The sequence below is a fragment of the Aquila chrysaetos genome, chromosome 1 (assembly GCF_900496995.4).
Source record: "Aquila chrysaetos chrysaetos chromosome 1, bAquChr1.4, whole genome shotgun sequence".
NCBI lineage: Eukaryota > Metazoa > Chordata > Aves > Accipitriformes > Accipitridae > Aquila > Aquila chrysaetos.
In genome coordinates, this window is record NC_044004.1 from 53262642 (window position 1) to 53277612 (window position 14971).

At 41.4% G+C, this 14971-nt stretch overlaps 1 protein-coding gene across 5 annotated transcripts in view; it reads left to right on the forward strand.

Annotated features, from left to right (window-relative positions):
• Positions 1 to 14971, forward strand: part of GRID2 (glutamate ionotropic receptor delta type subunit 2) — a 740237-nt gene that overhangs the window by 721267 nt on the left and 3999 nt on the right. For 2 of the 5 annotated variants that reach the window (XR_003924278.2, XR_003924280.2), the window contains exons 15-16: positions 11981 to 12221; positions 13841 to 14236. Coding sequence is in view for 3 of the 5 variants with exons in the window: in XM_030020211.2 (XP_029876071.1) it covers positions 11981 to 12221 (241 nt within the window). In the remaining 2 variants the exon portion in view is untranslated. Of the gene's footprint in view, positions 1 to 6278; positions 6310 to 11980; positions 12222 to 13840; positions 14237 to 14971 lie in introns of those variants that run through there. The other 3 variants (XM_030020211.2, XM_030020220.2, XM_030020238.2) reach the window with 2 other exon arrangements.

Sequence of the window (14971 nt, forward strand, 5' to 3'; positions counted from 1 at the left end):
CAGCCACAGTTTACCTGGCCCAAAGCACAGGAAAATGATGGGATACTTTTTGTAACTTTACATGGCAAACCCTGCATCGCTTTGTGTCAGTAGTAGCAAACCGTATCAGTCTGCTGTGGCACGGTGTCATGAGAGCATGAGCAAGCCCAGCCCAGCAGCCTCTGTGGGAAGCTGCTCTGTGGGCTGTGCCTACTGGAGAGGGAGGAAAGGGAGAAGGAGGGAAAGGTTCACTTATTTGCTCCCAAGCTTCCTCCTCTGAGATTTGGATAGTAGAAATTGCATAACTGCAAGTGGGATTAATCATTTTATAAAAGAAGTGACAGTAGGTACAATAACAGAGGGTAAGTGTGCCCATTATCCAGTCTGGCTGACTATGAAAGATTTTTGCTTCAAGGCATTTCCTGTAATTGCAGATTTGGTTGGTCAAGCTGTAAAACACTTTTAGGATACAAATTATGTGTGCTCTGCAAGCCTATGTTTCCTATGTCTCCTATTCCCCTGAGCCAAATGGAATATAATTCAGGTCGGTTACCAATAGATTGGTGGGAGGGGGGGAAACCCACACTTCTAAAAACATAGGAACCTCCCAAACACTGAGAAACAATTAGGGGCTCTAAGGCTGAAAAACTAAATACTGAAATTGTGTTGCTTACTTTTAAGAGTAGAATGTAAGAAAATTACTCGCTTTAACCATGCGAACTTTGATAATCAAGATACACAGTGAAAGAAGGCAGATTTCCTCATGAAAATCACTAAATTTTGTCACAGTGTCAAATGCTTTAAAATCATTCTGGAGTTAAAAAAGAATCAGATTGTACTATTGCTTTGTTGGGAAGCTTTTTTTTTTTTTTTTTAACATTCAATTTAAAAATTAAGCTTGAGATTACTCCGTGAAACTTTTCCTGTTTACCTTGTTTCTAACTTATGCTTCTGTATGTTTGCTGTTGAATGTAATCATTGGATACTCCAATATGAAATATTAGAAATATAGGGCATAAGAGGGGTATGTTCTTGTGGGTGGCTAGGACTTAATCTTACTCTACTTATTCTTACTCTCTTATTTATTCTTCTTACCCTATGGAAAAGTCTCATTTCTGATCTGGATGGATTAGTTGCAAAGAAAAGCAGTTATTTCCTCGTGCTTCTGCCTGGGCTGAAATTTCTGACAGAAGACTTAAGTATGCTAGTGGCTTTGCTGCGTGTCTATTTTGCCTAATGAACTTGTTTTGCACAGAACAGACATCCCTCAAGTTTGTGTGAATAATATGGGCCTAGATTTGAGTGGAAAAAAGGTATGAGTTGAAATGCAAATCTTCAGATCCTCCTGCCAATTCCTTCTGCTCTGCTTCCTCCAGCAGCGAAAGTAATGGTGGGTCTGGATTGCACTGCCTTGTTCCAAAGCGCTAAAACCCAGAGGCCAAAAAAAAAGTACCATTATGCATGTGAGTAGGTTCAGCCCTCGCTTATTGCAATGCAGAAGGGACCAGAGGACCTGATTAGGCAAAGTTTGGGAGACAAGAATACAGCCAAGCTAGCTGGCTGCGGCTCTTGAAAAACTGCAGCATTACCAGCGAGATGCCTTTATTAACAGAATAAACACTCGGTCCTCCTGCAGGTTGTTATCCAGATTGAATGGCACTCGGTTCTTATCAAGGCACTTCTCTAATACGGAAATCTCACGTAGTGTGATCCTGTGAGTAAACATTATTCTGCTTAAAGTGCTGATTCCTATCATGCAAAGTAGACTGCAGCCCCTCAGGACACACACTGCAGTGGAAGGTGGGCAAGAAACCATCAATTATTAACTTTTGTAACCTCCAGTAGCTAGCAGGGTTTCTGTGCCAGGCTTCTTAGCTTCTCTGTATTGCTGGTAGTCCTGCAACGGCACTGAAAGATGCTCTGTCTTCGAAATCTGTCAGTAAGCTCTCCCATCGGCAGAAAACCAACATACACGGGGTCAGCAGCCTGGCACAGATGCGTTATTGAAGGTAATCGCTAAGTCTGGTGAAGATGAGCGACTAGACCAATTCCGAGCTTATCTCCCCATACATAAGAGCAACACGGTTACAGAAGGCAGCAGCAACGCATCGCATCAGTTAGGGCTATGCACAGACTGAGCATAGCACAGCAGTCAGGCAGGTTTTTTTGCTTGCAAAGCTGTACTACTCTATCTTTCATCATTTCCTTCTACACCTAAGGGAGGTTAAAATATCTGAATGCTCATCAAGGTAGAGAAATTTAAGATCTCGTGTGTCTTTGAGGAAGGCTTACCTGATGCACCTTGGAAGGGAAAGTAGGCAGAGCTAGCCCCAGAGCAGCTGAGGTGCCCTAGGCAATATTTCTAGTGGCACCCATCTCAGGCAGATCTATTTGTTACTTGGGTCAGGCTTGTGTTAAAAGTGTGGTTTGACACACATTTAGCCTGAACAGCAGGAGTGGCATTTCTCAAACTGCAAGATATAGTGTAAGAAATCTTAATTTTTTAAAAAGACAGTCAAATTCGCTCTTCAGTGCCTCCTGTAAACTTGGCAGGGACTCTCATAATTTCCTAGGCAGAATTGTGGCAATTCCTTAGGCTTCCCCAGATAGTCACTATACTGCTGTGTGTATTTGAAGAGTATTCATTACTATGATTTTAAAAAGGCTTTAAAGAAAGAGTGTATTTTGGGGGTATCTCTAGAAATGCTTCTTCTATGAAATGCTTTTGCTTGGGAAAACAAATCAAAGTAACGAATTGAATTTTGAAGCACTAATATATCTTATAGGATACCTTAAACATTTTCACTTTCAGTGTCTAAAGGATTGTTTTGAGAGGGCTCTCCTTCGTATAGCATTAATCTATGTGGTTGGTTAATGCAGTGTTCATGTTCAGAAGTACTGGTTTCAAACCCCAATATGTTTAAAACCCTGGATGGGAATGGATCTGGGAAGCTTTCACTACTTTAACCAAGTATCTAGGAGATAAGAGCCTTTGAGATATTTTTAAATGTCAAATTTCAGACACAAAGCGTATTATTGTGATTTGATCTTCAGACTCTGTATTTATCTGTCTAGCTTCTCCTATTCTATCAACAATTCTGTTCACCTTGGAGATAGCTTTAAACTATTGATTTGGGTTCTTTGTAATCCAAATGATGATATTTAAATCAAGCTATGTAAATCACTCATTTAAACACTATCTAAAAGAACAATTTGAAGGCTTTGCTTTACATTTTTAAGGGCTAAAAAAAAAAAAAGCACTGGACAAGCAGTTTAAAAAAACCTGAGAGAATCATCAGCTATATATTTTTGTCATCTTTGCTTATGTAAATATCAAATAAATGTCAAATATGCAAGTGCCACCTAGATCTCAGTTTAAAAATGAGCTGTTCTAGACTGTCACTTAACAGGACTTAATGCAACTGATGTCTTCTGTTTCTCAAAATGTGGATATAGGTAGTTCGTATAAGAATGAGGCTTTGCACTGCCTGAAGCGTGACTCCAAGCAAAGATGATCATTTCCAGATTCTTACGCTAAAGTGAAAGATCTTTTCCTGCACCCAATAACCCAAATATCACAGTGTGCTTAAGGATGATGCTGACATTTTCAAAGACCACCCAAGGTGTTCACTTTCTGACTGCAGATATGTTCAGGGTCTCTGTGGGACTTAATTGTCTTTTCCTTTTCAGCTCTCTTGCGTCTTTTGGGCTTGCTTGCTTTCTGCCTGTTATCAATTCATTGGAGCCCAACTTTGATATTAGCAAAGACCATATTGTCATAGCTGTAATGAGTGCTTGACTTTTAAAGGTAGCATAAACATATACAGTATATAAAAATTAAAGTTCACTAGTCACCACAACTCTTAAGATTAATCATGTTAGTAATTTGATTTCTCATGAAATTGCTTCTTAGCTGAAGATAAGGCTTGCATATTCATTCAGTGCTAGGTCAGGTTCAGTGAACTCCTCGTTTATTTATCCTTCCCATAGGGCATCAGCAGATGGTCTAAACAGATTAGTTAAAGTTATTCCTTATGATGTAATTTTTTTAAAAAATATTTTTTTCCTTAAAAGGCAAGCATTTTAATATTTCATTTGGGCATTTTCTTAATGAAAACTCTTTGTGTTTCATTTATCACTTTGTACTCAAAAAATCTGAGAATGAACTACATTAAATAGTAATTGACCCAAATAACCGTCCATTTGCATCTCACTCTTGGAGAAAAAACAATAACAAAGTCAAACTCAAGTACTTTTTACAATAGTTTGCTTTCTCCTGCTAAGCAGGAGTGCAGTTCTTTACATGGCTTGTTAACCACAGGGCTTCTCAGGCAGGGGACAGTTGACAAGTGACACCGGGGAGAAATGTTCGATCAGGTGAGATTTGGGGGAGAAGACATCTGAGAAGTATGTGGTGACTGAAAGGGCATTTTCCAAGCTTTCCATTTTTGGCTAATCCAGGTATCCTGTACCGAGGCAGAAAAATGTCACTTTTGTCACAGCCTAACCAGAAGGGTTGGGTTCCCAAATGTGCTCTGTGTTGGTCTCTGCTGTCTGTAAGTTAATGATGAAACTCCTGCTGACTTTGGACATTGAGGTTTCCTGATTTTGTGTGAAATCATCAATTATTTCAGTTCTGAAAAGAGCTACTGGTTTGCTTACATGCAACTTGGGACCTGCGACTCAAGTCATACGTATGTAATCGTACTGTCTCCTCGTATAGTCAAAATGTCATTTATGACTGCTTCCAGTGTTGCACGAGCATTATGGTAGGGGACAGTTTGAAGAAAGTGTAATCTTGGGAAGGAGCGCTATCTCCATTCTACGGCAATCACGTGCAACATCACAGCTGATCTTTGGATCTCAGAGATGATGTTGGAAGCATGGCAGTTAGCAAGACAGCCTTTCCCAGTGCAAACCGAGGAGAGGAAGTGCAGAGCTGTCCTGGTTGTGGGGAGCACGTGCAAGTCTGCTTTGCTCTTCTGCAGAATCCAGGAGCTGTCCCTGCCTTCATGTGCAGGGACTTGCTTTTGGTTTATGGTTTATGAAAGCAAGAGGAAAACTAGGTGTTCCTGTGACCATGATGTATTGAATTTTTTTAAAAAGCTTAGTAACTGTCGCTTTTCAAGTAATTTTCTAAAAGAGGGCTGGAGTACAGGTAGTGCACAGGAACCAATAAACCTTGAAAGTACGTTTCGTTGTTTTAATAAGGTTGGTGGTGTACCATGACTTGCCATAATGAATTAATTTGGTGTTTATCATAACAGCACTGGGTTTAATGAACTCATGATATTTATGCGACTGTCTGTAGATGTTCTGTTGTCATTTGGGATTTATAAATAGGTACTAATACTTTTATCGCTGCTTTCTCCTGAGCAGGAAAGATCTGCATGGTGAAAGGCCAGTTAAGCTCACCTCAACTTTTTCTATATTAAAAGTAAGCAGAAGATCTTGAATAACTTGATTTTCATCTTTATCTAGGTTTCTGAATTGTTAGTATTCAGCAAAACTACGTGGCTTGAAACAAACTATTATAAAGCCGTCCTTATAAAATTCCACCACAGCTGTATAATCAATATCGTTAATATCTCATTTCTTGTTACTGCGGATGCTGTTTCATTTAAGTTCAGCCTTCTGTATTTGAGAGAGTGTCCACATAAGTTTAACAGATTTAAGTAAAAAGAAGTTCACTAATTTGAACAAAGTGATACTAATTTATGGGATCCAAGTCATGAGTGCTGCATCTTCTGAAGCTAATGGTTTATTGCTGAGCAAAACAGAAGGTCAGCTGCTTTCTCTCTTATCGTATTGTTTGATATGCAAATCCTTAATGCTGAACAGCACGTCTGGTTTACTACTGCTTCTTCTATCTTATCTAGAAGGTGAGATGCTTATCCTTGTTTCTGCGTACTGCCTTCCTAGCAACAGCAGTGTGATGCCAAGCGCTGCTTAAGGGCAGATTGGAGCGACCACCTGCCCGCCCTTGTGGGGCACAAGTTAGCTGGGTTTAAATCTGCTTGGAGTCCCTGCCAGAAAACAGGCTTCCCAGCTGGACCCAAGGGTGCTCTTTTGCTGGGTTAAGTGGTGGGAACGGGTGGAGAGGGAGCATGGCTTCGTCTAATCTGGCAGCCCAAGCTGCATTTGGCTGGCATGAAAAATTCCCTCTCGTGGAGCCTGTGATTGGCAGCTCATTAAAATACTGGCTTGGAAAAAAAAAAAAAAACAAACAAACAAACAAAAAAAAAACCAACAACCCACACAGAAAACAGTCTCTTCAACACCAGCATTTTTGTTTACAGATATCAAGACCTGTAGTTGAAGGAAGGACTGGAATAGCAATGATCTCTCTGCCTCCAGGTGCTTTGCTCATTTTGTAAGCTCTCCTACCATCACCTCAGTCTGCTCGGGAACAGGCGCTGGCACGGCTCCCCTCTTTCTTTCACCCCGGGACATCTACTTCTGCCCTACACCTTCCCACACCTCCTTTACCTCTGGGCTGTGTTTTTCAAAGATTTGGTGCCCCTTTTAATTCTGGGCTTAGGTCTAGGGATGGCTAACTGGGTAGTGCAGCTGATGCCAGGCAAGCAGCCATTTCTGGATGAACACCTTCCCACCAGCTCTCTAAATGCTTCTGAGTTTTATTTCTGACCATTCCCTATCTCTTTATTTTGTAGTGTTCGAGCAAGACCAAATTACACAGGAACCTTCCCCTGCTGTAGGTGAACACAGATAGTATCTTTCGCTCTCCTCAGCAGCTTCATCGTGGTCCATGGCCATAATATGATGCAAACGTGATTTGTTGGGCAGCTGGGGAATGACACTATTTGTTGGCGCTGGGAATAGCCTCAAAGTCAAGGCTTTGAGCATGAACGTGTATCTCCTGCGAGGCCCCAAGGATAAGGTCAGAATAATGGAAACTCACTGGGTCTCAGCGAGGCTGCTGGCAGGGGAGGAGGTGAAAAGGACCCCCAAGAGCTTCCTACTTGCCTGTCTCCACCCTTATTCCCTCTTTCCCTCCCCATGGCTGGGACTGCCTCTTCCCCAGGCAGGAGGCAGCAAGCTGAACTGGGCAGCAGCCATCCCTCTCCAGCACCGAAGCCCCGAGCCAGCCTTGCAGGTGGCACCTGCGAAAGCTGCTCTGCTGCCGAGAGGGGGGCCTGCTTTGCCAAAACCTAAAGCCCACTCAAGGAGATGCAGTAGGAGTTGGCATCACTCCAGTTATTGCCATGAATAAGGAAGATTTAGGCAGTTGCTTCATTGAAACAAAGTAAAACCTCCTTGTGGGTTCTTGCCTGTCTACTTTGAGAAGTGAAGGATGGTCACAAATCAGCTTAGTTTTATATCTAGTTTAACAAGAAGAGAACTGAATTCTACGAAGGCTTGGTACTGGATTTTTGTTAGAAAAGCTCTGGTGTGGAGGTTTTGCCTGAGGAATTTGACTCTTGGCTAGCCACTGGAGAAGTTACTTGAGCTGTTTTAACCACCTGGCCCCATCCACAGGCACTAAGCGTTCCCAGACGTGACCCATGCGACATACCCAGGAGCTCCCCGGGAGCTGGCGCAAGGGCTGGGATCTCGGCTTGGGCTCCCAAGGCACAGCCCACTGAGGTACACAAACAGCTTCCCCCCCCCCCCTTTTTTTTTTTAAATTTATTTACTTTTTCTCCCCCCCCCCGCCCCCCCTTTTGACAGTGGGCACTCATTGTACGGCTCTGTGCATCTCCTCCCTCCAGCAGCCTGATCTGGGAGACTAGAGCCAGAGTAGCACGTCATCGTCTCCTCTTCCTTGTCAGTGCCAATGGTGAAGTTATCCCTCTGGATAACACGTTCCGGGTGCAGGAAGACAATATTCAGTAACCTTTGGCATCTCAGACCATGCATTAGCGTTTCTGATCGCATTGTAAATAGCCTGTTGCATTTCTTGCTTGCTACTGATAACTCAGAAAGAATAAAACAAGATCAAAAAAACAGTGTTGTCACAGATGTCTCAATTTTGTAGCATTTGTGACACCTTGCTATCATAATAAGTTGGATTTTTTTTATCTGTGGGTATTTTGCAGGAGTAATTACATTTCACTGCCAGGAGCAAAGTATGTAGTTACCAAGTTGAATCCAGCCCTATTCCCATTGATTCAGTAGGATTTGTTCACATCACTGTCAGATTTGGAAACCGCAGGCAGTTTAGGTTTCTGTGTTTATATCCACTAGACATCACTTGGCACTGTGAATTCAGGGCCAAATTAGTTGAAGTGCATGCAGACGTTTTCTTTTGTGCAGCTCAGTAACTTTAGTCATTGCCTTGAAAAATGTTACTGTAACAGTTTGCCTGCTAGAGAAAAATACATTAAGACGTGCACTCTATCCATAAGCAAGTTTTAAAGGTCATGTTTTTCAGACAAATCAGATTATTTCAATATATAGGCCTCTTTTGTAAACTTTTTAAGACTATGGTGTTTCAAAACAGCAGGAACTCACACACCCTACTTACTACTTTCCACCACTCTTACTACTGCCTTACGCGTTGCAATACTACTCCATGCAAAGGCAGCAGGCTCAGAGGAGCCAAGGCTGTCAAGGAAAAAGTTCAGCTGTAAAAATCTGGGACTTGGGAGAAGAGGCACTTGCTGGAATTATAGTGTCTAGTGCATCGTTATCATTCAGAGCATTTAGTTAATGCATTATTATTTTAGTCATTTATTAAATTTGAAAATCAAATTCGAAACTGATTGTAGTGCCTGCCACCCCACAGGTGTCTGATTAGTGTGTAAGGGCACCCACCAGGAGCTGCAGGAAAAGCACGTATTTTTAGGGAAAGGGTGCCATCGTGTGGGAAGCGCCTGCAGCACGCAAGGACAGCAGGGCCTATGGGCTGTGCAGGCTCTCAAGAAAGCACCCTTCCTCATGTTGTTTTTCATGGAATTTCCATAAAAGTACGATTTTCATTTCTGAAAACGTGCTACAAAAATAGGAAGTTTCATAACTAGGAACAGGTTGGTAGTGTTAAATCTTCTTAGTATGTTAACTATTATTTTGGTTCCACAAACTGGTGAATTCAGAAACAAAGTCTTTACTAAGTGTAATAGAAGTGGGATCCCCCTTTTTCTCTGTATGAAGTTAATATAGTTAGCTATTCATGCTCTTATAATTTCTCTTGATATGTATTTTATCTCTCAACATCTGTTTTCAGCTACAGTTTTACAAGGCTTCATTATAAGCTTTCCATCTCTTAAGCTTTTCCATGTAATGATGTAATTACTATCCCCAGTTTCTGCTTCTTTTTTATGTTTTCCTTTAAATAATTGAACTTGTATGTTACATCCATAAAGAAAATTGCCAATAATTAACAGGAGTACAATTAGGAATAAATCTCTGTTAAGGAACAAGCTAAAGTTCAGTGTCTTTATGCAAATGCCTATTGTTGAAAAGATGTCTTGTGTAATCAGGAATTACACTGACAAGTGAAGAATCATTTAATTAATGAGAATAGAGCAATCATTTGGATGGTTCATTCTATTACTGACTGAATAAAAGAGAGAAAATAGCCCTGCTCAGGGATTAGAGCTGCTGCTGGAAGAAATAAGCCCCACAATGTTGTTTTGTTACTGCCTTGTGTAGATAGTACAGTAACTCCTAAATAAAAAAACATATATGCCAAATGTTTGGATTGGGCATCAAAAATTAATCTTCTATTACTCTACAACAACTTAGACAAAAGGGTTCTGTTTATGCTGACTATCTGCTGCTCCTGCTAACCTGACAGACTGGAATATTTGGGCCAAAATACTCGCGTAAGTCCGAATGCAGGATGCTAGGGCAGTGAGAACCAGAATTATGGTGAGTTATGTCTGTAACCACTCTATGCCATGACAGAGAGTAGCATATGGACTGTGTTGGCCGTCACAGAGGAGTAATTATGGTGGGAAAGGATCTCAAGGTTTCCAGCCCAGCCCTCTGCTCAAAGCAGGTCCAGTTAGGTCAGGTTGCTCTGGGCCTTGCCCAGTGGGCCTTTGAATATCACCAGGGATGGAGACGCTGCAAATTCTCTGTTCTGGTGTTTGACCTCTCCCTTTTTCCTTTTATCTAGTCAGGATTGCTCATGTTCCAGTTTGTCCCAGCTGCATCTCCTCCTGTTACTGGGTCTGGCGCCAGCTTCTCTACAGGCTCCCAACAGGCAGCTGTAGGGCAGCAATGGCAGCAATCCTGTGTATGGTCCCCATGCCCCCAAAGCTCCTCTGAACATGGATGTCTCATAACAGCTATTCTGTCTCTTGCAATAGAACGGAGAGTCCTCCAGTCCTTGACTTATCCCTGCCCCCTCAGGAAGCTTTGGGGTGGGGCTTCCCTAAGTTGTCCTTGGGTTGGGACAATTCAAAATATAGCCCAGGCAACTCTGACCTTGTTCACAGTTCTTCAGGGCTGGACCTTCAGCGATGTACTGTCAGCAGGCGTTGCACAGAATTTGTCCCACTTCTTATAAACACAAAGATATGCAAACAAGGTGATTCTGACAACTCCAAAGCCGTGTGTATCACCTGCAATCTATTCTTCAAGGGCACTGTTCCCTTTGGTACAGCACAGAGGTGGACAAGCAGTTCCCCTCTGAACAGGTCAGGAGCTCAGCCATGGGAATTACTCCTAGGTAGGAAGCAGAGGTGCACTCCAGAGCTGTGCTGGGATTTAAGCCACTGATGGCTGCCTGAAGTCTCCCATTCCTGGTAGGACCACAGCATAAGTATATAGTCATTTGAATGTGCCACAGAAAATTTAGTGGCTTCATTGACATGACTACCTGTTCAAGTGGCATTAGAGATTGAATGATCTCTGTATAGAGCAGTTGCCCTGTGCTTCTGAGGTGCATTCAAACTCCCTTTCATAATATTCTGGTCTTCTGAGGTTGAGGTAGACCACTGCATTGAGCTGTTATGGTAGCCCTGAGTGAGTGGGACAGCTTTTCTTCCCCCTTTGATGCAGTACAGTCTCTGGTAGCAACATTGCAGACCTCTGCTGGTTTGTGTGCACTTGGATTTTTTGCATGCTGTGTCAAATGATTGCACAAGTAATTGTTTGCCTTCCAACACTGAAATGAAAAACAAATTCATTACATGAAGGAAAACATTCCCCCTGTTTTATTTTTTTTAAGTGTAATCATTGAATTTTTTATTTTGGGTAACCAGATGCACCCAGCTGCTACTCTAGTCACTTCTGGATGTTTTTAAAAAAACACTCTCCTCAGGAATAAATGAACTAAATATGAAAATCTTCCAAACAAAATTGTCATTTCTCAAACTGTTCATCCCACAGGAAGTCTAGCTAAATACGTTGGCCTTGCAAGCTGCCCAGTAAATCTTTGGTGATGGGCTGTGTACATAGGTGCAAGGATGAGTGAATTCCGCAGCAAAGAACCTTCCTATGGAAATCACTTACCAGCAGGTCGCACGCTCCCATTGGGCAAGATTAGCTTAGGTCATCACTGAATGCAGCTAAGATGGTTCTGCTCTCTCTCCAAAGCAGCAAGTAGGTAACATGATAAAAATCAGTTTACAATAAGGTAACGTGTATCCTGTGGTACATCTGAACTGTATTTTCTTTTTTTTTATTGATTGAAATGTCTCTTCTTCAGCAATTAAAATGCAAAATATATATTATCAAATATCTAATGCACTACACAAGTCAAATGACATAGTCTGTAGTGAAAGACAGGTAAGAAAATATGGTATATTAAGTAAAGGATTTTCATTAAGGGTCTTAAAAGAAGGAAAGAGAGACTTGTGTGTGCTTTCCTGTATCTAGAGTGGAGCATAGATATCTATATGCTTAGTCTTACAGGCAACCCCATATTCAAGCTTTCTTTTCTGGCTAAATCAGTCTATCTGGAGTCATCAGCTGCTTGGCTTTCCGAGACTCATGGGAAGGTTTCAAGTAGTCGGATTACATCCTCGCACTCTCAGGTGCCACCTCCACTGCCCCACTGTAACCCCTGACTCTGTGCTTTCTTCTCAAGGATTTTGGAGCTGCAGCAGAATGGTGACATGGACATACTGAAGCATAAGTGGTGGCCGAAGAACGGTCAATGTGATCTTTACTCATCTGTGGATACCAAACAGAAAGGAGGTGCCCTGGACATAAAAAGTTTTGCAGGTGTTTTCTGCATCCTCGCTGCTGGGATTGTCCTATCCTGTTTCATTGCAATGTTGGAAACGTGGTGGAATAAAAGGAAAGGCTCCCGGGTTCCATCAAAAGAGGTATTAGACCCTCCATTTCTCCTGGGGAATTTTCATGCACCCTAAAGATTGCTGGCTTGACTTTATAGCATTAGAGAGGGTGGGGAATCAAATTCAGAGGTATTTCCTTAGGTCCCTGATTTTTTAAGGTAAATGTTGTTCCTCAAAATCTCTTTAGCTGTTCTTTCTAGAAAAGCTTAAATGAAAAAAAAAAAATGTATATTGATGATGTATAAATATGCAACTATTCTGAGTAAAACACAACTGTTACTTGTAGAATAGTACATTATTAATACATCAATATTTAGTTCATTATTCCCATTGGTGAGAGCTAATTCTCACCAGTAAGTTCAAAGGTTTCTCGGCGGCTTCTTGAAAAATATATCCCCTAAGCTCAGTGGCTGAGTCTTTCAAAATAGATTTGCAAAGTTTAGCCCTTTAATCAACAGTTAGCTTCTTAAATAAGCTTGTCCCCATTTTCAGAAATGTTAACCTCTTGAGACTTCCATGAACTTCAGTTCTCGTTATTTCATCTGAAGTCCAGGGAAGCAAGAGTACATTATATTTTCCAGATTCAGGCCAGAGTTATTTCTGAAATGTACCACAGACTTGTTTCAGAAAATCTTGGATGGAGACCATGGGGAGATATGTTATTTTATACCAGAGATGAGCTTGCTTCTACACCTGCGTGTGTAATATTTTCCTTCCTGTGGCAATCTGCCTGTCCCTTTACCAGCCATCTGAGCCTTATGCAGTCTTACGACAAATTTCTTACCTTCATAATTGAGTCTTTAGCTCTACAAAATACTAGAAAAACATTAGGAGAAAAGAAGTTATTAAAATGTACTTGGCAGTGATGCCCAAAGCTGAACCTAAATATGAGCTTTAATGTAGCACTATCAATTATAGCTTTTCTATCTGTGTAGCTTAGACATATCTGTGTAGCTTGTGGGGTATTGCTGTTAATTTGTGCCGTGGTCTCGCCTTCTCTGCAGTTTCTCCATTGTGTTTATTCCTGCTAATCTAATGCTGTGTAATCAGGCTGGATTAATTACACTACCTAATTAGACAGCATTGGCACTGATATTAGAATACGTTTAATCTTTTCTTGCCTGTTTTTATTCCCAAGCTTTTTTTTGTTCAAGATCTGGACCGGACCATTATTAAAAGAAAAAAAAGAATCTCTAGTCTTTGAATTGGGTTTCTCAGGAATAGAAACCGTATAGTTTCAACTGGCAAATTATTTTAAAAACCTAAAATTTACTTGACTGTTGTTTACCCAAACTTTCAGAACTTCATACTACATATTTATCTGGTGCAAAACTTAAAAATAAATAACAAATGAAAAGAAAAAAACAACACGGATATTTTATATAACTATAAAATTTCCTATTTCAGTTTTCAAATGCAGAGAAATTCAAGTGTATACTTTCCACAAATGGTATAATTTGGCCTCCTTGATCTTTGTTACGTGGTCATTAGCTTAGCATTTAAAATTGCATCTCAACGCTAAATTGAAAAGCTTGGCTCAAAACTGAGTTTAACATGGACGTATGTGCTGAATGTCCCCACTCTCCTGGATGTGGGGGTCATTCAGCAAAGAAATACATCTTAACTAACTTTCTTAAAATTCATTTTAGCTTCCATGAAATCCATTGGCTCTTCCAGGCCACTAGTCCAGAATCGGGGGTCAGATTGGGCCAGTTTGTGGTCAGCAAGCCAACCCTTTTTCCTGGTGGCTGCCATCTTGTGCTCCAGAATGCAAGCATTTATACTGAAAAAAATTGTCTTATGGTTGCGAAGATAACATTTCGGTCGCGTACCAGAAGTAATCCATTCAATGATGTCTGCCTGAGTCTGCAGACAGCCTTAAACGGTAGCTCTGAGAGAAGTATGAACCGCCCCAGTAATCTCAATGGGATGTTGACTCTGAAGCCTGATGATAATTTAAGTGTGAAAACTGCTGAATATTTCACTACTGATCACACAAGAGAGAAGAGGAAAGATCATATTATGGAGATATGCACAATCTTACTGTGAGTGGGTCTCATTTTGGTGTATCGATTGGGTGGAGATTGGGTTGTGGGCTAAGCATGGGAGAATATCACCACTTACATATTTTCACTGGTCTGACCCTAGCCCCAAATGCATCTCTGTAAGAGAAGAGGAATATTTTGAGTAACTTATAGAGGCTCAGAAGTGATGAAATTCCAATCTTTTCCTGATCGGCATTTTAAATTACAGTGTTTGTATGTTTTTTCAAAATTAAAAACAAACAAACAAACAAAAATAACCCAACAAAGGAAAAAAGGAAAAAAAAAGCAAAAATATTTAGGACTGTCCCTCAGAGACATAGTCATGACTTGCTCGTGCTAACGGAGCCTCTGTATATTTCTTTAGCTTCCAATGTGGCCCCAGTTCTCCTGCATCCATATGCAGCTCCAAAGTTTTTAGGAGAGAGCGTTTGGTGAATGCGTTTGGTTTCAATGTCACCTGTGTGGTTGTTATGTGCACCCATGTCTATGTCCACATGTGAATAAACTATAGACAGAAAGCTAAGTCTGAGAAATGAGCACTGCATTTTTTCCTTCCCGTGATGAGCTCAAACCAAAGCCTCTGTGGTCAGCGATCGTCCAGTCCCTGGGAGATCCCTGATGCCCCGTTCCCTGCCCCTTTTCCCCCGGTTTGTCTCCCTGTCCCTGCCCTTGGAGGGTAAAATCCAGGAGGGGAGCTGGCCTCTCAGCCTCCTTCCAGTCGGGCTCTGTGTTCGG